This window comes from Mytilus edulis, chromosome 13 (genome assembly GCF_963676685.1).
Source record: "Mytilus edulis chromosome 13, xbMytEdul2.2, whole genome shotgun sequence".
Lineage (NCBI taxonomy): Eukaryota > Metazoa > Mollusca > Bivalvia > Mytilida > Mytilidae > Mytilus > Mytilus edulis.
Window position 1 is genome coordinate 31,166,585 of NC_092356.1, and position 27,372 is coordinate 31,193,956.

General features: G+C 31.9%; 1 protein-coding gene across 1 annotated transcript; it reads right to left on the minus strand.

Moving 5' to 3' along the window:
• Positions 1–1,628: 1,628 nt before the first annotated feature.
• Positions 1,629–22,849, minus strand: LOC139500976 (sodium/mannose cotransporter SLC5A10-like). The gene is made up of 15 exons (XM_071289913.1): positions 22,747–22,849; positions 20,112–20,183; positions 18,752–18,856; positions 17,171–17,230; positions 15,987–16,091; positions 14,282–14,387; positions 12,646–12,726; positions 10,427–10,632; positions 9,044–9,179; positions 8,621–8,728; positions 7,340–7,490; positions 4,873–5,041; positions 3,498–3,719; positions 2,625–2,787; positions 1,629–1,842 (listed from the first exon to the last, which is right to left on the minus strand). Exons 1-15 carry the CDS (start codon positions 22,819–22,821, stop codon positions 1,637–1,639), a joined length of 1,965 nt encoding a protein of 654 aa, XP_071146014.1. The 5' UTR covers positions 22,822–22,849; the 3' UTR covers positions 1,629–1,636.
• Positions 22,850–27,372: the final 4,523 nt, after the last annotated feature.

Sequence of the window (27,372 nt, forward strand, 5' to 3'; positions counted from 1 at the left end):
GAAGGCAAAAAACTCATCTTCAAACAGTAACTGCACAGAATATAGAAATGTGCACTTGCTGTTATTGATTTGTTTGATATTTTTATTCCAATTTTTCAAGCCTTTTGGCAGTAAAATTTACAAAGAACCTATGTATACGAATTGTTATATGGGCTTGTCTCAATAGTTCTTGACTAGCTTATTTTCAAAGACTATCAATACGGTGATTTTGCGAAAACAGTTTAACAATTAGAAGAAAAGGATTCTTTATTCTCATAAACAATGTTACAGAGAATTTATAAAGATAAGAAATTTAAGAATATGTAATACATTAGTGTATAAAATACAACATACGTTTTTTTCTCATTCAGACATATTATATTTGCTTAATCAATAAAAAATATCACAACTTAGACAGTCCTCTCAAAAATGTAATGAGTTATAATTTATATATAGTGTAAAGCCATTTTAAAACCGAATTCGCAGTACGAGTGAGAGGTCTAGCAAGCTATAAAACCAGATTCAACCCGACATTTTTTAAATGAGAAAATGCCTTTACCAAGTCAGAAATATGACAGTTGTTTTCAATTCGTTTGATGTGTTTGAGCTTTTGATTTTGCCATTTGATTACGGACTTTCACTTTTGAATTTTTCTCGGAATTCAGTATTTTTTGTGATTTTACATTTTTTTTTGGTACTGTAACAATAGTTCACAATTTTCCAAAAAGATAAACAACAGAGCTTCGTCAAAATACTTATTCATTGACATAATTTACTATATGTATTCTTCATAAACGTTGACTTATGCAAGTAGTTATTCTTTAAATAAAAGACGAATTTTGATAAATTTTTCGTTTAATCGAATAAATTAACGAGATCTAAAGACGGAACAAAATCTATTTGTCATCTAGAAGGTGAACTCTTTGCATACATGGACATTCAAAGAAATATAAAATGTATCTTAGTCGGTCGTCCGCACCAACAGCTTTTGTAATTCACCCTTAGGCTGTCATAGAGTTAAATACTTATGTCGAATTCTAGTTAATATGGTGTATTCCTTACGTTCTTAATATTACCATAAAATTTTAATTGTTGTCATTTCATTCCTGCGAAATACTTAAATTTGGAGATTGAATCCTTACCTGATGTTTAATTGTGTTATCGATTTTATGCTATTATCCTATAGAAGTGAAAATATATTTTGTTGGGTGCTTTTTAATATCATAATGGTACTCTGCAGTCAGTGTAGTTTCCTAGATTGTATACATAAATACTAGTAGTTGTTACATGAAGTGGTATTATTGTTCATAAATAATTAGGAGCGTGTCTATGATAAAAGAGGGCCAAAGTTACCAGAGTGACACACAAACTCATAGATCGAAAATAAACTGACACCTCCATGGCCAAAAAAAGAAAAAAGACATATACACAAATAATAGAACAAGAGACACAGCATACAAAAACTAAAGATTAAGGAACACAAACTCCGCCAAAAACGCGGGATAAACTGATAATAACAGACAAAGGTTCCAAAAATAAAAGCTTTCTCTGATGTCATAGTTAGGCAGGCCAGTAACAATTCTTACGTCTCTGCGCTAATGTTTTCCTTAAAATTAAGTATTTGACGTCTTGAATAAATAAACTCAGTATAGAAATGTTACCGATATATTCCAATTAAGAGCGCTATTATACAAAATAGTAGTACCACTAGCACATTTAATATATTTTTTGTAAAATTGATTTCAGTGAGAAATTCTTTTCTCTGGGTCATACCGAATTCTGACGATTTACTGGAAGACATGTTCCCAAACAGGAAATTCGTTATTCGTCGAAGAACTGGGAGTCTGATCTCTTCGCTTACTTCTAAATTATAAGAAATATTATTAATGATAATAATTATTCTAATAATGATAATTGTAAGTAATAGGTAAATCTTCATTCTACTCGTGATCAATAAATACATAAAGTGAAGGCATCAAGTAAAGTTGCCACATGTGGAACATGATCTGCTTACCCACCTGAGACCCCTGTTTTTGGTTGGGCTTTGTCTTTAGTTTTCTATTTATGTCCTATTATTTATCTGTTTGTCTTTTTCTTTTTTAGCCATGAGTTTGAATGTCTAGTATCTTTTATCCTTTTTTACGAAAGAAACGGTTAACTTTCTGCATTTGTCGCGAGTTGTAAACAATACCTTTAACGTTAAAAAATCTCTTAGTATCCTGTTTTTTGTTTGTTGAGGATAAAATAAATTACATAAATGATATTTTTAATTATTATTTTGTAAATAAACTCATCATATATACCAGGATTATTTTTTTCTTAATACGCCAGATGCGCGTTTCGTCTACAACAGTATCATAAGTGACGCTCGAATCCAATAAGTTAAAAAGGCAAAATAAAGTACGAAGTTGAAGAGCATTAGAGACCAAAATTCCAATACTTTGACCAAATACAGCTAAGGTAATCTATTCCTGAGGTATAGATTCCTATTTAACCACAAAAAGTCACTGACCGTGTTTTGTATATTTTTCAGAAAGGCAATTTTGAATTTTGATCTAGAAAAAGGTGACGACTATTAATATAGATGTTTTCCTTTTGGCAATAATATCAAAGTTTGAGGACGAAAGGCATTATATTGTACAAACCTTTTGGTCTTAAAGCATTATCTGCAGATTTGTTCTCGCCATCTGACATATCTGAATTAACTATATCCATTTGAGTAGAAAAAACCGTCGTGACTGTTTGATCTGATCGCTTATCATCGTACTGGTTTGGTCGTATTCTTGTCCACCACGTGCATCCATGCAGCTGAATGGAAAACATATTTACTTATTTATATATGATGACTAATCCCTTTATATAACTTATAAACACAGTTTATAAGAGTAACATAACGGATGTCACATGTAGCGCATGATCTGCAAACCCTGCCAAAACATATGAGATAACTACCGGTTTTTGATTGGCTTTGTGTTGTTCAGTCGTTAGTTTTCTATTTTGTGTTTTTAGTATTGCTGTTTGTATTTTCGTCTTATGAATTTGAATATCTTGTTGGTATCGTTCGCCTCTTTTTAACTCTAAATGAGGATTTGAAAATATATTAAAAATATAATAAAAAAAATAACAATTGTAATTTCTTCCATATGCTGTTTGTAAATTGGAAAGAAAATCCAAATTTACATTTCGATCTATTTAGCAATCACGTATTCAATCAAATGTAAAATAGTCATCAATAGAATAAGACGTTCTTTGAGAACACACATATGGTTAATTATGAATGTATGTTTGAGCTGTTTCGATCATTCCACCGGCATATGCTTTTTTATGAATTAGCTACGAGACTTCATAGAACGATAATGTTAAAAAATAAACATTTTACGGGAATAAGACCGATTGAATAACCGAATATCATCACAACAACCCACATTTACTACACAAAAAAATGAACATAGGAAATAATCATTTGTATATATTTTTCTACAGTTAAAAGGTTGTTTCTTCTGGTTATTGTTTCATACCTCTTTGTCTGTCCGTCTGTTACTTTTTGTAATGAAACTAATGCTGATAATTAATATAATAGTGATACTGTTGATGATAACACCAAAGTACAAAAAATGCACTTTGGACAGCAGAGCTGGTCTTGTGTCCGGTTCTCCACAAGCAGGCTCAGGATATACAAACATTAATATAAGACGAGCAAGCCCAACACAATTTGCTAGAAGCAAACCATAGAAACAACCCTATAATACAACAGACGAATACAATTGAAACAACCCTACAATATAACAAATATCTTTATATGTTTAATCATTTCTTAGCTTGTTCTACGTTGTGTTATGTAAGACTATGTATTAATTTGTTACTTCTCATTTTTAGCACTGGCATTGTTAGTTGGTCTCTGGCTTGTCATAGTGAAAATTCTTTTGTAACGTTCATATTCGTCTTTTTACTGTTGTTGGTGATCGTTCGTAACCATATGAATATTAATCGAGATAAAAGTTTGTAAAAATATTTAAAAAAAGATGAGGTTTGATTGCCAGTTCATTAAAAAAATATTTGAATGCCTGATTCGCTGTTGGAGATTGTGGTATATTATGTATTTTGTTATCTTTTATATGATCTTTTAAAAAAAAGATCAAACGGAAAAAATAATTTCAAGATAGGTGGCACCTGATTTTCATTTTTGATTCACAATTTAGAGATATAGCTGCATTTTCACTCTCTTTAATTGGTCAACCTTATTATTTTGATCTGAGCGTCACTGATGTAGACGAATTGCATGTCTGGCGTATTAAATTATAAGCCTGGTACCTTTGATAACTATTGTACTTGTTCCGTTAAAATATTTTACACTCAGTCAGTAAACTGACTGTACATACACAATAGTTGAAGAGCACTTCTGTGCTGATATGAATTATCATTTATATATCTTCAAAATTATAAATTAACTGTTAACAAAACTTTAAATATTTCGAATACTGAGCCTTTTTTTTGGTTTTTTTTTTACCTCAGAACAAGGTTTCGTTCGCTGTATTTGGCAAAACATTTCGAAATTTTGGGTCATCCATGCTCTTCAATTCTGACTTTATTTGGTCTCTTTAACTTTTGTTTATTTGAGCGTCACTAATGAATATTTTGAAGGTGTGAAACACTCGACTGGCCTAAGCAGTTTTAATCCTTGTGTCTATGGTGAGTCTCGATGGTAAGTATATATATATAGGCAAAGTTACTCTGATTAACATTGTTCAAAACAATGTCTGATAACATGAAATAATCCCATTTCTAACATGTTTTGTCAAATGTATACAACTATACAATGTGCATGAAATATATGCAATAAGGGAAAAAATGTACGTTTATTCCTAAAATTAACACTGTTATATTAAGCTATACCTGTTCAGTTGCGCCTTTCCAAAATATAGATAAAAGAAACATCATGCCAATAGGATATGCCAAAATACTATCAACTGCATTGATGTAGGCAAAAATCATTCCGCCTTCAGCAGCTTTTACAAGAGGTAAAAATAAAATACTGATACCACACATAAGTGTAACAAACAGCCTGATAAATATATAATTGAATTTGTTATGATCAAAATAAAAGAAATATGCATGGTTTATAAATAAAAAAAACCCGGCCAATCTCGAGCATATTCATGTCTGTTGATTTCCTCTTTTACTATGTTGATTCTAAAATTCATGTGTTTCTTTGCCTAATACGTTCTCCTATTTATTTGTATTGCAGTCCTGTAATATTATATATTCATGTTAATGTTATATTTAACATTGCCATTAAAGTGCGAGGTTTGGCATGCCACAAAACCAGGTTCAACCCACCACTGTTTTCATTAAAATGTCCTGTACCAAGTCAGGAAAATGGCCATTGTTATATAATAGTTCGTTTCTGTGAGTGTAACATTTTTACGTTGTGTTTCGTTGTGTCGTTTGTTTTCTCTTATATTTGAGTGTGAATTCACATTACTATAAGCCGTGTCACGGTACTTTTCTATCCCAAATTCATGTATTTAGTTTTGATGTTATATTTGTTATTCTCATCGGATTTTATCTAATGCTTAGTCCGTTTCTGTATGTGTTACATTTTAATGTTGTGTCGTTGTTCTCCTCGTATATTTAATGCGTTTCCCTCAGTTTTAGTTTGTTACCCTGCTTTTGTTTTTTGTCCATAGATTTACGAGTTTTTAACAGCAGTATACTACTGTTATTTAAAACCTTTTTAACAAAAGATCGTTGTTTCTGAAAAAATAAAACCTCGTGTACCCTCTCAAAATTATCCAATGATTACTTTCTTTGAAGAAATATTAACAACTTTTGCTTGATTATTAAGTTATATCTGTATTGAACTTAGAAACACAATTTCATTTTTGACATTGTTCAAGACCATGTATATTTCTGCACTATGACATTGATGTATACTTCTGATTGGAATTGAAATTTTATTCAATGTTTATTTGCCCTCAAATCAGAAAAAAAGACGTGTAGCTTTAAAGGACGTTGTGATAAAAAGGAAACATTTCCTGATGAAGGTAATTTGAAATAATCTTCTTTCATTCCTAATATCTGAGAAAAGACCGGTTAATTGATTGCAATGGTTGCGTGTTGAATGCGTGTAAGGTTCAAGGTCAAATGTTTGAAGCATGATCAATACACGGAAAGAGACCTTTATGAAATAAAGAAAATTACTAAATATCAAGTGCTATATATTTTTTTTAGATTATTATTAATTTCAACACGATAAAACAGGTATCCAAGAAAAAAAAACTGTCGGGAAATATAAAGTCATTTCTGTTTCATTTTGTTTTAATCTTTCATTAAGGGAATGATCCCCAATTTGATAAAAAAAATATTCTGGTCAAGCAGATGACAAAAAAATATTTTAAATCCAGATTCCCCCTCCTTACCTTATAGTGTTAAATATTGAAAAAAATAATTTGATTGATAGCGTTGAAAAACATAAAAAAAAGCGATCGCGTTATGCGCAAAATTCCCGACTCACACAAAAAAAAAAAAACCCAACATACCCCCCTTGAGTTAAATGGTCGCTCCCTTATTACTACCCCAAGGAGGCGGAGCCAGACTGTGCATTAACAACTTTTGAGATGGAAGTTAATGTACCGGTTTAAGCTCCTCCCATTCTATGCATTTCAAACGAGAAGTCTTCAACGGCGGGATTGGAGAGTGAAATAATTAAAAATCATTCAGTTAACGCACCCCTGTAAAATAATTACATGTTACAAGAATAATCTTCTCCAGGAAAAGATTATCTTAGCTGTGTTTGGTAAAACTGCTTTTAGTTTTAGGTCATTAAAGCTCTTTGATTTTGTACTTAATCTGGCCTCTTTTTTTTTTTACCTAACTTGATTCAACTGTCACTGAATAGTGTTATTTCGAAAGTTGAGAATTATTGGTTGAAGCAAGTTAACAGAAAAAATTAATCAGCCGTATAATTTAATAAAAAAATTGATTCCTTGGTTTTGCTCTAAATTTGCTGTTGCCTTTATTTATAAGTAAAAATTATTTAAAATGTTAAACTGTCGGTAGTGAAACATCTACAAGGGAAATTGACTTTATATTTTGTTTTAATACCCACATTATTATTCAAATTTATTAATTACAATATCGGGTGCATTTGAATTTAGAACAAGTTATGTATATAAGCTCATCAAACCTACCAAATGATCGTTTCGTATACAAAAGACTCATAATTGATGCTCAATACAAAATGAGGTAAAAAGACCAAAAAAAAAACGAAATTGAAGAGCAAATTTCGAAAGGTTTTGCTATATACAGCTATGCAAGCTATTCCTGAGTAGAAAATCCTTAGTTTTTCAATAAATCATACCTTCCTACTATAAGTAACTCTTTTTCTCCTGCAGATTTTCGTATTTTCTGCCATACATCTATAGTAAAGATTGTGCTTGCGCTGTTGAATATTGAAGTAAGGGAACTCATAATAGCTGATAGCATCACAGCAATCATAAAGCCACGTAGACCTGAAACATTCAAGTTATATCAGGTTAATCTGTTGTTATATTTACATTTAAAAACGTTCTTGCATGACGCACAATGGTTAAAGGTAAGATGCAAATAAAGTTTATGTCAGCTGAGCGACAACTTCATAATTTGTTTTAGCTGTTCCAATTTACCCCCATGTCATAAACTGCTATTATCTTACATCCCTCAAAACAAGCAATATTATGGTTATGTTTAAAACACAATTTCTAAAATAAAATTCAGATTTAACCGACTAACAACATGAACCCCATCGTTTAAGCAGGTAACTCTGCAGTTTTCGTTGACAATATATAATGTGTATCAAATAACGCTCTATGTATGAGCCATTGGGTCTGAAATCTGACCGGACAAGGGTGGGTATGTATACATCCGGCACAGTCAAACAGACGTCCTACATCGGCAAGGGATTTAACTGCCGATAGGAAGAATGCCAAAAGTGATTATATATCTAGTTATCAGTCACCTTTGGAAGCCATATTTCCAATGTAAGTATAATAATTGTCAAAGTCCAGTTTCATGCTTGCACTAGTTTTATAATATTGATACGTTTTAGATTAAGAGTAACTAACACTTAATAACTGAGTAATAATAAGATGTCTTGATGACTACGTGAGATAAAGGTTTTGATGACCACCAAATCTCCCCCCCCCATGAATTAACAATTCTATTCCTTAATGGTACCGATATCTTTTGTTGTTCTTTTTCTGACCGAACCACATTTTAAAATCCTAGAGCATATTATCCCTTGGTACCTGTTGCAGGTAAACAATCAGTTATATTTTTACAAATATTATTAAGTCAAGCTAGAAACAACGTTTGTTACATCTCTGGAGTTGAAACTCTTAAATACTTTTTATATCTAACATATAATAGCCTGTATGACTTTATATAAATAGTTTAGGTTTATTATATGAATTTCATGTAAAATACTGTATGTTCTAACAATTGTATTTGTTATATGTATATGCTCCCCTATTTTGAGGCCTAATTTGGAAAATAATTTTATTTGATCGTATCTAAAACTAGGGGCACACGCAAATCTATCAAAATGTTGATGTCTTGTCACATTGTTATCGAAAAGCATGTACATGTATAATAAGAAACTTACCATTTGGTAAAATTTCCATAACAAGCTTAGCATAAGCGATGTTTGAGCATCCAACTTCATTATCACACACCTTTTTACACACTTCTGTGTCTGCACAACCAACCTCATCTAATAAAAGAATATATAATTTACTTAATCAATTAAAGAAGAATTCAGAAATATAATAATGGTATATGTTAACGAGAAAGAAAAAAAAACCGACAAAAATTACATATAGTCATTTAGACGACATCCGTCTCATGAATATCATAGAATCATATACGTTCTAGTAGGGTCTTATATTAGAGAAGGGAAACCAATGTTCTCATAAAGTACAGCTTCATTCCATACTTCTTTTCAATGTCAAGTTTAGTTCAACAATACGTTTCCGTTATTATATTTTAACTACAAAAATGTAATCCATAGTTGTTCAAAACAATATACCTGTAAATAGGATTCGACTAATCATTCCAGGAAATACCATGGTAAAGAGTGGCAACACCTTCAAGAAACAAGTCATCAGCACACCACCTTTGGCATGAGATATATTCTTAGCTGCTATCGTTCTTTGAACCATCACCTGCAATGAAATAAAATTGAGAAAGGAAATGGGGAATGTGTCAAAGAGACAACAACCCGACAAAAGAACAGACAAAAGCCGAATGCCACCAATGGGTCTTGAATGCAGCGAGAAACTCCCGCACCCGGTGGAGTTTTTCATATGGCCCCTAAAAAAATGTATACGAGTTCAGTGAAAATGGACGTCATACTAAACTCCGGAATCTACACAAGAGACTAAAATTAAAAATGATACAAGATTTACAAAAGCCAGAGGCTCCTGACTTGGGACAGGCGCAAATGCGGTGGTGTTCAACGTGTGTTTTAAGATCTCAACCCTACTCATATACTCAGTTCAAAAGAAGGTTTACAAAGCAATCTCTGGAGACTTGGCGAACGGTTTGTTAATACATTGACCGTTCAACAACAAGAACAGTCGCCAAAATATGTATTTGCTGGAGTGAAAAATATTCGTTTTATGGTTTCTAAACGTCTGTTCGAAAAAACCAGACAGCGGATTTTACAGAAATATTATGTATCTCAAGCTAACTCAATAATAAAGAAAACTTTTGAAACAAAGAAATAACTTAATAAATCATTTAACATTAAATTACTGTAAACTTGTCTTATTTGCAAACTACTATATCTTTTTTTTTTTATGAAACATGGACATTTTTTTTCTTGTCTCCAGACTGGAGGCATACCATTGGAACAATAATGATTTAGTTTTCGATGAAGTGTTTTGTAGACTATTGTCTTTGATTTTTTTTTTATCGTTTTTCGTCTATTGCGTAATTATGTCGGTTACTTTACGGCTCGTAAATTTTAATTGTCCGTTTGGTTCTGTTGTCCTTTTCTTACTAACATTCAAATACTAAATATTTCAACCTAAATTGATATAATATTAAAACTGCATATTTTGAAACTTAATACATCAACTTTCAACTCACCTTTCTTTAAGATGCATTGATTTGCTAAAAATGAGATATAACCTCTTACTGGTTGCTTATCTAACTTTCAGATATATTTCAACTATGAAATCAAAAACTGCCAAACATTTCTTAAAATAATATTCTGGAACTTTAATTTCCATTCTACTAAAAAGTCAATTTTGAACGATCTCCAGCGACGATCATGCAAAGTAAATTTATTTTAATATTCCAATAATTCTATGGAATACGCTTTACGTAAAAACATATTGATACATATATTTATAAAACACTCGGTATTTATTCAGGCCGAACGTTCATGACTTTATACCAGCTTTACCTGATCAAAGCACCAATACCATATGCATCCAATGGTTGCTTGCATTACAAGTCCTGGCCATGGAAATATTGCCCCATCAGCATCAAGAAACAAATGAAAGGCGTCACTACGAGGTAAACCACATGTTGAATTATCATTTCTTTCACTCGGAATAGCCATCATATATTTTTCCGTCATTGCGTTGTATCCACCAACTTTGTAAAAACCTGTTAGAACGATTCATTTCTGAGAATCAACGAACAAAATGTTTTTATGCAAGTTTCATATTTCATAAATATACCCAGAATGTTAGAATAATACAACAACTTTGTAAGCTAAAGAGTTTTAGAAACACAAAACCAAAGGACCATAATTCAATGAACTCTAATATTTAATACATCTTACAACATTATACACAATAATATGTGTCAATTAAGAAACCAATGACGTAATTTTCCATACTGAGGTAATATATTTTTATATGGTTTTCTGTCTTCAGTATCGAATATGTCTTTTATTCTCTTTATGACATGTACAGCTTTTTATTTTGATCATTGATTGACAAAGACTTCTGACTATTTTACTGAGGGATCATTACCATTCCTATGTTGTCATGATACCATTTTTTTCGGGGTTAATCGGTGGATTCGGACGACAACGGACGCGTTTGCCCAACTCATCTGAGACGTCGACAATGCATTTAAATATCCATATATCAAAGTTATACGCAAGCTATGATCTCACTATTTCCCTGTTAAGATATTTTGCAGGATATTGGCTCGATCAACAAATTTCGAAGTTGAAAAAATTATTACTATATATGTAGGACTCAAATCTATGGTGGGTTCCAAATCTATGGCAGATTCCTAATCTATGGTAAATGTGACGTCATGCCATCCCAAATCTATGGCAGATTTTTTACAATTCTAATCTATGGCAAGTTTTGAAGTTTCCTAATTTATGGCAGATTTTTATTGTTTCAAAATCTATGGCAATTTTTTGCAAATGGAAAACAATTAATGCAGTACATTTTCGACCAATGCCTTGTCTTCAGAAAGAGGAAATATACGACAACGGGAACATGTCTATAAACATTTGTGAAATAAACATTCCATAATGGTCAACCAAAAAAAAAAAGTCATAAATTATAAATTCATAAACCTTAATACAGACTTCAAGATGGAATTATGTGCTCTGTAAAAAATAAACATTTTTTTTTAATCTGTGCTTGGTATCTGTTTAATCCATTCATTAAACCAACTAATAAGTCGTTTAACAAACAAGAAGACCGCTTTTTGTATAAAAAAAATAATAAAAAAGTAACAAATAAAAATAAAGTACAGTTTGAATTTTGAAATAATATTTCTTTCAGCGATATCGTTAATTCATCTTTTTTATTTGATGTGGATTTAAATCAAATTTGTATCCGGTAATTTGATTTTTCAATTTATAAACTTTTCCAGCCGTAAACCGTAGACGACTACTAGCAAAATCTTTTTCAAAAATATGCGATACTGAAAATAGCGGTGACCTAATCACGGGCATTGACCGGTACAGCACATCTTGTCCCTCTTTGGAATAGTAGGTCACATCTTCCTTTAAACCAGCAGCAAATTTTTGTCAGGAAAATAACTTCATCTTGAATGGTATTCAAGTCTATGGGTTCCACCATCGTTAGCGGCGGCGAAGATGTAATATGGCGTTATTCAATTGTGACGTTATATGTTACTCTCTGCAGCTCTGCCATAGATTTGGAGAAAACAAAAATCTGCCATAGATTTGAGCTGTTTGGCGTTTGTAACGTCACGTTTACCATAGATTAGGAATCTGCCATAGATTTGGAACCCGCCATAGATTTGAGTCCTACATATATAAGATAAATCTTATAAAGTTTTCATTGAATTGAAAGTTCCAAATATAATTTATGTTTTCAATTGATTTTCAATTTTGATAACAATATAGACTGATTGTTATTAGTGACCAAAGATGACAAAAGATTCTTTTGTGTCGTTTCTGTTAAGGTTTTTACTATTAAAGAAGTCGACTTCGTACAGGATAATGGTTCAATCAGTCAAATTCGATTAAATCATTATTCAGGTGACTTAAAAATCTACTTTCAGGAATACGGAAAAAATGCCAGCTAACTTTTGAATCATACAAAAATAAAATTGTTTGCACGGGTTATAATTAGGAGGATTGATTATAGATAACCAGGGAACAACTATTTGTATATAATTTACCGATTCCAGTAACTATAAAAGCTCCAATGTTCATTATTAATGATTGTAGTGTGTCTGTAAACATCACTGCTGTCAAACCACCTAAAACGTACCATAACTAGTTAAAATATATACTTTATTGTTATACATTTTGTCAGACTTATGAAGAAGAGACATAGTTACGATACTGTTTACAGGTCTGTAGGATGGCATATTTTGGTATTAATATTAATTCACTCAGTCAGTTTAATTGAAGTCTGGAGCTGGCATGTCAGTTAACTGCTAGTAGTCTGTTGTTATTTATGTATTATTGTCATTTTGTTTATTTTCTTTAGTTACATTTTCTGACATCAGACTCAGATTTCTCTTGAACTGAATTTTAATGTGCGTATTGTTATGCCTTTACTTTACTACATTGGTTAGAGGTATAGGGGGAGGGTTGAGATCTCACAAACATGTTTAACCCCGCCGCATTTTTGCGCCTGTCCCAAGTCAGGAGCCTCTGGCCTTTGTTAGTCTTGTATTATTTTAATTTTAGTTTCTTGTGTACAATTTGGAAATTAGTATGGCGTTCATTATCACTGGACTAGTATATATTTGTTTAGGGGCCAGCTGAAGGACGCCTCCGGGTGCGGGAATTTCTCGCTACATTGAAGACCTGATGGTGACCCTCTGCTGTTGTTTTTTATTTGGTCGGGTTGTTGTCTCTTTGACACATTCCCCATTTCCATTCTCAATTTTACTCATAGGGTCTTTGCATCGGAAATAACGACATATGTTTTATTTTCATATGATGAAGACATAATCTTTCAATCAGTTTGTATGTGGTCAGGAGCTGGCGTGTCAGTAACTGCTAGTAGGACTTAGATAATAAGGGGCCTCAGTTAACGAATGGTCGAAGTAGTTACTACTAGCCAGTCAACACTGAGGTTGTGAGTCCAAAACCCGCTCGCGGTGGTGCACTCGACTCCAATCTTAATTGACTAGAATTGTAAGATTTCCTATTTAAGGTCTACGGTTTTCCCCGTGCACTTCGGCTTCCCCCACCAAACAAAAAACCAAAACAACAAAACTGTCCCCAGGAAATAGCCTAAAATCGGTGCTTTAAAAAGGCTTTAAAACACAAAAAATAAAAAAAAAATAAAATCCTTTGTTAATTTATGTTTCATTGTCATTTTGCATAGTTTCTTTTGTTACCTATTTTGACATCGGACCTTCTTTTAAATTGAACTGTTACTGTGCGTATTAAAGATGTGTGTTTCTTTATTCTACATTTGCTGGATGTATAAGGAGAGAGGTGAGACCTCACAAAACTTGCTTAACCGAGCTGCAATTTTGCGCCTGTCCCAAGTGAGGAGCCTCTGGCCTTTGTAAGTCTTGGATGTTTTTTTTTAATCCTAGTTCAGTTATATGTTTTGGAGTTTTGTATGACGTCCTTTTTCACTGAACTAACATACATTACAGCTGGGGCCTACCTCCTTTTGCGGGTTTTTTTCTCGCTGCGTTGAAGACCAATTGGTGGCCTCCGTTATTTACTCCTTGACCGGGTTGTTTTCTCTATGACATATTTTTTATTTCCAATTATTAAACTTTACCACGCCTACCTAATTTAATTGCATACCGCTTTATTCATTACGTAAAGATTATAGGATGTTACCTAAAATTGTATAAAATCCAGTGATGACTAACAATGCAATGATTGATACATAGGTATTCCATCCTAAGGAAAGTTCTATAAAAACAGATCCGGCAAATATACTGACCTAGAAAAGTAATTTATTTGATTAATATTTCACGAAAAAAAAGACTACATGTTCTATATTTGATGTCATTTGTATTCTTTTACACAACCTAGTGCATCAAAATAACTTGAAATATTATAGTTAGGTTATAAAGATCAATTTTGTATTTTTTTATACCTTTTATTGAAATTTCACACCTAATAGTTGCTTTTTGCTAGTTCAATATTTTCATTTCAAAGCCTTTTTAAAGATTGCCACTAGGGTTAGATTTTTCTCATTGTTGAAGTCCGAATGGGGAATTTAAGTTGCTAACGTTCTATGTCATTTGAAGAATTGTCTCAATGGTAAACATATATCATCTTACTATTTTGATTAGGCCGAAAGTTTTGTAATAAAACCTAACATATTCATAGCCACATGCGTAAAATTACATATTGTTACAGTATATGTGACAAGCAACTTTTTGTAAATGGTTCCAAACTAAATATCTGTCCTATATTTTCTGCCATTTATCTGTTTATTTATTGTAACCCTGTCGTGTAATGTTGTCACTTTAATGTTATAATTCCCACTGCCATTTAAGCGGGAGGTTTATCATGCCACAAAACCAGGTTCAACCTACCATTTTTTTCATAAAATGTCCTGTACCAAGTCAGGAAAATGACCATTGTTACATTATAGTTCGTTTATGTGTGTGTGTGTTACATTTCGGTGTTGAGTCTCTGTTGTGTCGTAGTTCTCTTATATTTGATACAATTCCCTCAGTTTTAGTTTGTAACCTGGGATTGTTTTTTTCTCTATCGGTTTATGAATTATGAACAGCGGTATACTACTATTGCCTTTATTTATACAGTAATGTTGATTTTTATTAATGCAACTGGTTTAGCGGTGAATAATTTGCCCTTCGAAAGCACCTGTTTGATTTTGATTACAATATTAATCGTATACATATATCGATGGTTAAAACAACAGGAAAGATATACTGGTTGCACCTTTTAATTCCCTTTTTTTTCATTCAAGCCATAATGAGAACTAACAAATAAAATAAAATAAAAGATAACATAACATAACGTAACGTAACATGGCAAACAAACACTAGTGAGTAATCAGCTATGATTGATTGACTGAGTGTTGTTGACCTCTGAACTTACCGGCATTTTTTTGGTATTTGTCACCTCTGAACTTTCCGACGTTGTTTGGTTAACGTCACATCTGAATTTTCGACAATTTTGTGGTGAAAATTTGCTGACGTCACATCTGGCCTTGAAATCATAAAACTTTCGAGTCAGTTGTTTGTACTCATGCTCCAAAATAAACCAATCAAAATACTGGAATTCATGTTTCTAGCATGATTTTTGTGCTCCGAACACTGATCAAAGTTTTATGATTTCAACCCCTGAACTTTTCTTTTGGTTTTCGGTACCCCTGAACTTACCGACATTTTCTTTTGGTTTTCGGCACCCCTGAACGACATTGTTTGGTTAACATAACATCTGAACTTACCTATAGTTGCTTAATGAAAATTGGTAATCATCTTCTCTGAACTTACCACAATATTTTGGTTTTCGGCACTTCTGAACTTACTGACAATTTTTTAGTAAATGTCACATCTGAACTTACTGACAATTTTGTAAGAATATACATAACCAAGGACATACAACTGAGATAAGTATTCAGTCTTTTCCCTCCGTGGCGTTTTTGTATGAACTGCGGTACAGTAAAAACCTTGAAATAGCAAAAAGATAAACTCATAAGAAATTGTAAAATGTTATCTCGAATAAAAATTAATGAAGTGCGAGTGTGTTAAAATGGAAAGCCTGTCCTATCATATAAAGACAAGATGATGTGGTACGATCAACCAAAGTTCAAATATAGTAGATTAAAGCAATTGAGTGCAATAATATTTATTTTGTAAAAATTGTATAGTTTGTTATAAATGGCATCGACATAAAAAATATGATACAATTAAATTTAGAAATATGGATGCATTATTGCAGATAATTTGTGCGAAACTGCCTTCATTTTTGTGCTTTAACTTTTTATAGATATTTTGACATTAATTTTTTTTCCGGTCACTATTTGGCGTTTACGATGATTTTTTTAAGATTCTTGACGCTATATGTCGATAACAAATATTACTTTTTTGAAAGGAACATATGCCTGCTGGTGGACGTTTCGTCCCCGAGGGTATCACCAGCCCAGTATTCAACGCCGAAACACTTGGGTGTTGACATGAATATCAATAATGTGGTCATTTTTATAAATTTCCTGTTTACAAAACTTTGAATTTTTCGAAAAACTAAGGATTTTCTTATTCCAGGCATAGATTACCTTAGTCGTATTTAGCACACTTTTTGAGAATTTTGGATCCTCAATGCTCTTCAACTTTGTACTTGTTTGGCTTTGGCTATATATATTTTGATATGAGTGTCACTGATGAGTCTTATGTAGACGAAACGCGCGTCTGGCGTACTAAATTATAATCCTGGTACCTTTGATAACTTATTATGAATCCAATGCTGTATACCAAATGCAATAACATTGATTGAAAAATGTTTAAGAACAAATAGAATGTCACGAATAAAGGTAACAGTAGTATACCGCTGTTCAAAAGTTATATATCGATTGAGAGAAAACAAAGTCGGTTTACAAACTTTTGCATGGACCGAGATTTTGAAAAATATCCATGTAAGATGATCATATCAGTATCTTTAGAGCTAGAAGAGCTTGAGCATAAATACAGTAAAACGATTTCATAAATCATAACGGGGACAAAGCAACAACAGAAACATATTAATACTTACACCAGCTGATATATAAACTGGAACAAATATCCACCCTAACGCTACTATCTGGAAAGTAACCTGAAAAATATGTCTAGCTTTTATGATATTGGTTTTAAATTATTGTCGAAGGACAACATAAAAAATCAGCATAAATTGGATTATCGTAAGTAAATACCGTGGATTCATTTAAATTCGTTCGATATCAATTTTTGTGAATTTCGTGGTAGAGGCGAATTTAGAATTTAAATGTTCAACGAAATACAAATTTTTCAAAGGAAACAATGCTGGCTTTCCCAAAACCACGAAATTAAATATCAACGAATATACATTTTTTCCTCAATCTACGAAAATTGGTACCCACGAAAATAAATGAGTCCACAGTATGTGCTTCTCCCTTCTTTGTCTGTGCATACGTAATCCCTAGATATCACTTATCGTCGAGTTTACGCTTTCAGGGAACAAATAAACTCATCATAGATATCAGGATAAAATTCTATATTCACGTCAGACGCGCGTTTCGTGTACAAAAGAATCATCAGTGTCTGGTTTTTGAATATTTGAACATCCTAAGGTTTCAAATTTAAGTTTGAGCATTACTGATAAAGTTCAATCCAGAAAAGGCCGTCCTTAGGACGTACGCAATTTTTGAAGTGTTTTTTTATTTTGATAACACTTGGTGGATACTACTGTTGGTGGACTGTATGTCTCGGATGATGTTTTCCGGTCAGTTTTCGTTACTTGGGTACTTTATATAGGGCGTGTTTTATTATAATTTTTTTTTAAATGTAATGCTAAAGATAAGTAAGGCTCCAACTCACACAGACATAGTTGACATTAAGAAGAATTAAACTTATTTATTCAAATAATTTGCTATGAAATGTTTCAGGTTAAGATCTAGATTTCATGATAAAGTTTAATTCAAAAAAGCTATTCGGTCGCACCAAATTTATTAAGTAGCAGAAAACAGTTGGTTAAGATCTTTAATGAAATTTTGAGAGCAGTATGCAATTCGTGTATAAGACTTTTGTTTGATGTGAATCTAGAAAATAATGTGTTGCATCATATTTACGGCTGTAATTTCTAAAAGACACCATATTTGTGTTTAATCGTTTTTTTCAACTTTGTCAAATAAGGGGAAATAATTCTGATTGTAGGGAGATAACTCAGATACAGTTATTTTCTAATAGAAAGTGTTTTAATTTTACCTATTTTAATATGTAGCAAGAAAACAATTTCGGTGACCCAATTTTTCTTTTTCTTTCAGCAAGCATATTATAAGAAGTATCTTCTCACATTTTATCTTAAAATTCTATAATGTAGTTTTCTTTTAATCACACACAATTGGATTTTCCAGGCATAATCTATACAAAATCTGACAATGTTCATATCCTGTAGCGTATAAAGTATTCCGGTGACCCATACTTTTTATTACATTTTTGAAAAAAAACATGACGAAAACTTCATTTTGACACATTATTAAAAAAAATCTATGCATTTTAGTTAAGACGCCAAAGCCACCATAACCAATGTAGTGTTGCATTTGTTTTACTTTCATTTTCAATTCTACATCTCACTGAAAAAAAGTTATGCGCTACTTACAAGCCATTCAAAAAGTACAAGTGCTATTCCTGATGCTGCTCCAGCTCCAGCCAAACCTAGGAAATGTTCACTTCCTATGTTACTCCCAAACAAAGACGCCCCAACCTAGAAATAAACGTCATTTATTTGGAATAATGTTAATATATGCTTGTATAATTTATTAGAATTTATATACTATTTGTGTATTTCATATTTATCTATTCATCATCCAGCTGTATATACAACTTAATAGATGGTTGTTTCATTGGCAATCAAACCACATTTTCTTATATGCCATATAAACAAAACCAGAGCCAATTTTATATTATCATATATATTCGAAGTCAAATAAACCAAAATTAAGGTGGTACCTAACACTACAGGGACATAACTCTGTAAAATCTGCTTAACGTTTTAATTACGTTGTGTTGTTAAGGGAATATTAAGCTTCTCAATGATCAAAATTAGTGTTTGTCAAATTGCTATATAACCAGTGTAATATTTTTGACAAAATGGTTGGTTCAAATTTTTTGAAATTTTTATATTTTCGTCAAAGGGTCAAAGTAAATACTTAGTCAAAACTTTATGAAAATTAAACGAGTCAAATTAATTTTAGTGAAAGTGTTGGGTACCACATTAAGTGCAGCTGTAACATTTTCGGTAAATAATTGAAGTCGTGTTTATTAGACTATATGGTCCGAGACCACAATTGTCGTTCCTTGATTATTTTCGTTGTTCACAAATATAGTCCCTAGTGTTGACAGTGGGTTACTTGCCATTAATTTGTATACCTCTTCCAAATTTATCGCTCCATGTTTAATGCCTCAAATTGCAAGAAGGGGGTGAAATTATACTGTAAAAACATTTTGGTTCAGAATTTTATAGGAAAGTAGTGATTTGGTCCAGCTGAAAAAGGTTGAAAGAAGCTGTCAAAAGATTTCAAGACGCCCTAAACATAAAATTGTCCATATTTTGAGTTTGAGCAGATGCAGTTTTCTATAATTTTGATATAATTTGTCCCAAAAGTCGGACAACACACTGTAAAAATTTCATTGAGAAAGCGCAGGTGGTTTTTTTTTAAAATTTTCATTTATCTTCCAAAAGAAATGCACTACGAAATAATTGTGGTCTTGGACCATATGATATGCGTCTGTATCAATTAAAGAAAACAGTTGACGCGTTAAAGATCGCTATAAAATTAAACTTACTTTTAATTCAATATTAAAATTTGACTAACATGACTAATGTGTGTCGAAATCCCTGGCATAATGACTTTTAATTCAACAAAACACAATACATGGTAGATATGAGTATAGTTATACATGTGTAGTTATAAAAGTATTTTCATGGATAGAAGGCTATTATCAATACTATTATTTACCGCAAACCATGGCATAGAACGTCCAGCTAAAAAGTAGCTCTTGATATTTCCTCTGTTCGGTCGAAACAATGTCTGCAAGGATATAGATTTAAGTAATAAAATGTCAAATTGTTTCCTTACAGCAGATTCCATTGAGTGTGTAGCCAAGGGCAATATCTTTGGTTAGCTTGCTTGTTAGCTGGACCGTGAAGTCATTGTTAGGTTATGTAAACTACCCTACTTTAAGAATAGACTAGTCCGACAAAAAACCAATTGATCTGTCTGTTGGACTATTCTACTTCGAAAGGAGGGTAGTATACCTGACCTAATCATGACTTCACGGTTCAGCTAACAAGCAAGCTAACCAAAGATATTACCTTTCACTACACACTCAATGGAATCCGCTGTAAAGTATATCATTTATCATATTTAATCAAATCACTGTATAAGTTGCTGCTCTATGCAACCGTCTTAAAAGAGAGAGATTACTTACTATAAAACCAGGTGGTCATATCTATAGTAATGATCATTTTATTAAAGACGGCAAGAGGGACATTTCGCTTAATTTTTGTAAATATTTATTCTTGATATGACCGATACATTATGAGGACAAACAGACTAATTTTATTTGTATAACATTGTTTAACCATAATCTTAATAATCTACCAGCATACTTAGAGATACCTAGTCACAGTAATTCATTCAGCTTGTATAAAAACCACATCAAAGATTTTTACACAAAAAAGAGTATAACACAATTCCGATCTCCATGATAAATTCAAACAACGGAATAAGTGAAAAAATATGTCATTTTCCTGACTGCTTGAGATATTTTACCTCAGTGAATGGAGGGTTAAACCTAGTTTTAAAGCTAATTTAATCTCCAACTTGCATGGAAGATTTTTTAATAGTTCGTTATTTTGACATAACGTCAACGTTATAATAATTGGGAACCATTAGCCAAAGTGTTAAAGGGGCACTAGCTGTCAAATTCATCGCCACCGATTTGACTCTTATATTTGATTTATAGCAATGTAAAACATTTATCCAAACTATCAAAAGTCTAAAATAAACAGTTTACAGAGCATGGGGTAGATAATATATAGGTTCGTTTCGTGTGTTTTTTTTAGTCCAGCCGCCATCTAATTACCTATCGATTTGATCTTAGACGACCATATAAGCGATGTAAACATAAATAAAGATATGAATAGATTAAACCAACACGTGCAATTTGAATTTTATAGGTATGTTTGATTTTATTTTATAGATTAAAAATGGATGAAGTGGTAATTTATTAGCATTAACTTGTTCAATGACGGTTATTTATCATTACTGAAAATTTAATATGTAACATATGCATTAACTTTTGACTTAATTTGTTTATTGTCCAGTTGCAAGTATTTCATGCTCATTTAAAGCGCACATACAAATAATTCTAGTACAGTTGAATTAATCATTTACTATGTAAATTATTTTATACTAATAAACTCCAATGATGCCTTTTATATTAATCAGAATATTGCACGGTGGGCTTTCAGTCGAATTGACCTCCCATCTTTTTTTAACAGTTCTAATTTTTAATAAATTTTAGGTAACGAGCATCACTAAAGACATACAAACAAGAGAAATAACGTCCAGTGCCAAATATTTCATTCGTTATTTGAACGATGTCATATTAACGATATATACTGTAGATAGGTTATATTATCAAACCGGGAATTTAAAATTGGGCATTCATTTTTACGGTTATTTGGGATGACCACTAGTTTGGATTTTAATCTAAAGAAAAATAAATGCGAGTAAAGACCGATTTGTTTATGACTTCAGTAAGGAACTACTTCAATGTCTGTTATGTAATATAGAAGCCGTTTCAAATAAAAGTTGCAGAAATTAAAAAAAAATGTTGCCTTCCAAAATACAACGTATGGCACATTATAAAGAGTGAAATGGTACAAACCTTTTAATGCGCATAGAAAAAGAAATTAAGTAATTTATTTTGATCTTTTAATGAAATAGTAAAAGATCGTAAAATGAGTATACAAGATAATAATATAAAAAAAAACCACACAAATAACCTACGTTTTTATAATATGAACACGAATGATAGTTCCAGTAAAATAAAAAGCTTGGTATGGACACGTTTGGGGGATTGGACGAAATTGGGGGTTTATTAAAAAAATGGACACGTTTGAGCCATAATTATACAAATGACACGCTTTGCATGGCGCCCTTTGACAACTAGACATGTTTTTGCAGTTCAGTGACGTCGATGTGGACACGTTTTGGGGGAATCGGACACGTTTGGGGGAGTCGGACACGTTTGGGGGGAAGGACACGTTTCTGAGTGTAACACACGTACAATGCATGCGTTGTCAATCTCTAGCTAGGGGTTAAATTGAAGTTCACATGAATACGGATTTAAAGAGGTCGACTCATTCACTAGCAAGTGAATTACTAATTATCAATGTTTCTTAGCGTAATTTGACAAAATTGAACCTTTTTGGCTGCAAAAAGCGAATTGTTATTTCACTATTTCACTTTCATTATTGATTGAACAGAAAAAAGTCAAACTTTAGATTTTTTATATATCTCGTAGCTAGTGTCCCTTTAATTAATATATAAAAAAACATAACTCATTAGCAAATACAATTCTTACCCATATTCCAACTGCTAACACTGCAATCAAGTACAGCAAAATAATCAGTATATCCGCCCAGTTTAAAGTTTTCATTTTATATATGACGATCCACACAACTGGAATATCAGGTAAACATTGTCTATAGTAGATATAAGATAATGTTCAAGGTAATAAGAGCATGTGACATGCCTGACATTTTTCATTTAAGTTCAAATTTATAGATGTATGACGAATATAAGAGATGAAAAGATTTCTATGTACAAACACAACCTGTACATTTAAGATCGTCATTTAGATCAGTTTAATTGAAGTCTGGAGCTGGTATGTCAGTTAACTGCTAGTAGTCTGTTGTTATTTATGTATTATTGTCATTTTGTTTATTTTCTTTGGTTACATCTTCTGACATCAGACTCGGACTTCTCTTGAACTGAATTTTAATGTGCGTATTGTTATGCGTTTACTTTTCTACATTGGTTAGAGGTATAGGGGGAGGGTTGAGATCTCACAAACATGTTTAACCCCGCCGCATTTTTGCGCCTGTCCCAAGTCAGGAGCCTCTGGCCTTTGTTAGTCTTGTATTATTTTAATTTTAGTTTCTTGTGTACAATTTGGAAATTAGTATGGCATTCATTATCACTGGACTAGTATATATTTGTTTAGGGACCAGCTGAGGGACGCCTCCGGGTGCGGGAATTTCTCGCTAAATTGAAGACCTGTTGGTGACCCTCTGCTGTTGTTTTTTATTTGGTCGGGTTGTTGTCTCTTTGACACATTCCCCATTTCCATTCTCAATTTTATTGTAACAGGATTTCTATTTAAAATCTTGGAAATCAGATGATTACTATCTATAAACACAAGCTGTGCACTTTAGATCTTCGTCGGAAAACACTAATAATTTCATTTTGTACTACTTAACATATTCATATATGCATAACTTAATTTATAATTTATCAAGTTTTAATAACATATGTTTACCTTCCAATATGATAAAGTTTGGTTAAGAATATTTTATTGCAAACGTTTTTTTTTATTATCATAGTGGAGATAAATCAAAAGCAACATTATTGTATAGGTTTTAGAAACAAAGTTTGTGTCAAATTGTTTTGGTTCGGAAATTGTATCGAACCGTCTGTTGACCCGTGCTGAAATATTTTGACGTCGTAGTATCTTGTAACGACATGAAGTTTGATGTAGTGCAAGAACTTTAGGGTGACCTGATGTTATCATGAAGGGCTAGCAGATCCTGTTCCACATGTGGTATCCAACGTGATACTCAAGTACAAAACCGGTGATAAAAGTAATTTGATGTATGATGAGTTTATTGATTGGTCAATTTCGCGGAAAAGGGGCTGTATTGTTGTTATGACGTTATCTGTTAAACACGTCATCTGTAAAACATATATTTCACATTGGTTAACAAATTCTTGATAGCGTCCAAGACATTTAAGAAGGAATGATTTCAACTTTACCATTAGATCAGATATACAGGATGGGGTATAGCCTGAAGAATGAGGCATTTATTTCTAAAATGTTTTGAAGCAAATAAGATTATACGACGAAAAGTTTTGTTTTACGACATAACTTGATGCATCCTAAGAGAGTAATAAGTTAATAACTACCGGTTAACGTGGTTCTAGTCGCCATAAGTCCCCCTTGGGACGAAGGGGATTAAGTCAAGTAAGTCAACATGGTTCTTTAGATACTAAAAAATATTGACAAATACATGTACATGGATTGGATCAGATATCATATTGGTTAAAGATGACGTTTTTGTACGGATCTCCTAGGGGTGCGTTCAATATTGTAGCAGCTACATAGGGCTACATATATTTTTTACTGCTAAAAAAATATAGATAGAAACTAGGCTAATTGCCTGTTTAGCAGTAAAACAAAAATATACATAGCCCTATGCAGCTGCTACGATATTGAACACAACCCAGCTTACAAACTTATGATGAATTGATTGGCTACCACCAGTTGTAAAGATCAAAAGTGTTATGCCAAATGTCAATGACTTTTGACAATATTCTTTATCTTCTCGGTAGTCTGTCATTATTCCCATTTTGAAGATTTGCATATATAGTTTTTTTTATAATTTGAATATATACACACTTTGGCCATCTTTGATAACTAGGATATATTGACTAACTTTAAAACTAAACATATCATCTATTTGAATACACGTTGCATTTCAATAGTTATTTCAGTGTAATCGGTGTGTATTTTTGATTATCTTTCTATCCAGCTTTGAGCGTTCCGGTTTAAGGAAAATCCAGAAAAGTGCGTCTGACGCATGAAATTATGTCACGTGTTTTTATAATTGTTTACTAATGTGCCATAAAAGCTGGAGGTTTTGGCTAGCCGCAAAACCAGGTTCAAAACACAACTTTGTTTTATTAAAATGTCCTGTACCAAGTCAGGAAAATGGCAGTTGTTATCTTATAGTCTCTGTGTTTGTTGCATTATCCTTTTTGTTTTTTGTTGCACTTCAGTGTTTCTGTTGTTTCGTTGTGTTCCTCTTATAGTTGATGTTTTTACCTCAGTTTTAAATTGTAACCCAGATTTGTTTTTTCTCTTAATCGATTTATGACTTTTGAACAGCGTAATACTTTTGTTGCCTTTATTTACGTATTTCTGAATTTTGGGATTCGAGTGTTTTTGGTTCATCTTTCATGATGATAGTAAATTCAGATTAATGCTTCTTATGCACGAAATCGAAATTTAATAAGTGTTGTTTGCTATATCCTTTATCTATGAAACTATTGAGTTCTAAAAGCAAAACAAATTATAACAATTGCCTGTATTTATTGACTCACCCTGGTTGAAATACCTTGGGGGTAAAGTCTGTTTGTAATGACATTGTCAGCATAAATAATTGCAACTGATTAATCGGGTTACTCTATTGCAGAACATGTTAATCTATTGACGATCAAGGATTTAAATTTTAATCCTTTTGCATCTGGGCAGTACATGTTCATAATTTATAGATAAAAGATTACAAGGAGTTTTGATATTCTAATTACGAATAACGGTGTCTAATCACCAGTAGCATGGCATATTTATAACATGTGTAATGTGTTATGGGAGACATGGGGTGGATTCCAATTTACCATACTCAATGGAAAGTAATTGCAAGACACTGGCACAGATTAGTAAATATGGAGCCAGATCGTATTAATAGGAAAATATTCATATGGGCAGATGAGGTCAGTCTGAAACATAGAATTGTGAAAAATTGGAATTTCATTGTTAAAAAACATTTCACGGAACTTGAATTGGTTGACTTTTGTACAAACACTAATATTAATAAAAATATGTTTATTGATACAGTCATGTCAAGAATGTTTGATATTTATATTGAAGAATGGAAAAGTATTGTTAGTTGATCCTCTTCCAGATGGGGAAATGGGCGTAATAAATTGAGAACCTATAATATTTTTAAGCAGGAGTATGTTGTAGAAAACTACTGCAAACTGTTAATGCCTTTTTGTGAAAGAAGCGCCTTTGCAAAATTTAGATGTGGGGTGGCTCCTATTAGACTGGAAACTGGGAGGTATGAAAATTTACCGCTGGAAGAGAGATGTTGTATTAATTGTTTTAATACTGTCGAAGATAAATATCATGTTATTTTACATTGTCCTGTTTATAATGATCTTAGACAAGTTCTTTTTACTGAGTCTCTTAAAATTGATGAAAATTTTAATAGTTTTACAGATTGTCAGAAAATGGTACATGTATTTTTATTTTCGAATCAAAATATTATAAGATTATGTGCAAACCTGTAATTTTATTCTTATACGACGCCGAGAAGTTTTATATTGTAAATAACAATTAAATACTTTTGTTGTATAATTTTACCATTTAGGTTTAATATTTATTATGTACATATACATATTCTTTTAAGTGACTATCGTCTCTCATAAATCTGTACAGATTGGCTTATGTATAAAAAATGTATCTGTTATAAATGTATTGTGTAATTTTATACATAAGGTGAGACGTAAATAAAATATTGAATTGAATTGAATTGTAAATAAAATTTCATTCTGTGTTTTCTTAACAATTTTTGGAAATTGACAATTAAGTAATAGGACATAGTGTTGTAGTCAAATTATACCAGGTATTAATTTGCAGATGTGGCTATGTATAAAATTGTAGGAAATATACGGAAGTTATAATTACATCAAGTATTTTCCCCAACAATTACCATTACGATATTGTCTTATCAATTTTTATTGTTTACCTCATTTTCGTGTGTTTAATTTTGGCACTTTTATTGGAGGCACCAAATAAACTGAAATAAAACTACACTCAAAAAAATAAATAAACGGTATTGAAAAATAATATATGTATGTAGCACTTATCTTTCAAAGGTAATTTAATTTCAATCAACATTTTGTTTTAAAGTTTTCTTAATATCGTTTTTTTAGGTTTTCGGATATCTGTTATAAAGGAAAAGATTTTCAATTGGGAAATAAAATATCATCAGCAAATAAAAAAACGGAAATCACTCTGAAAAGAAATGACATGATGAAAAGACAAAAAATTCAGCTAATTTTTAAAGATAGATAAACACAAAAAAATGCCTTAAAGTGTCACTTGCTCGTTGACAATATAATGGAATTTGATGCGAGTGTCATACAA

Bases quoted from the DNA above. Each gene is read 5' to 3' on its own strand.
- LOC139500976 (XM_071289913.1), bottom strand. From the start codon at position 22,821: ATGAAAACTTTAAACTGGGCGGATATACTGATTATTTTGCTGTACTTG. The intron at 14,388-15,986 runs GTAAGTTCAGAT...TTACTTTTCTAG, and splicing joins ATATTCTTACAAAATTGTCA to GTCAGTATATTTGCCGGATC. The intron at 10,633-12,645 runs GTAAATTATATA...TCGTTCTAACAG, and splicing joins TTTTATAGTTACTGGAATCG to GTTTTTACAAAGTTGGTGGA.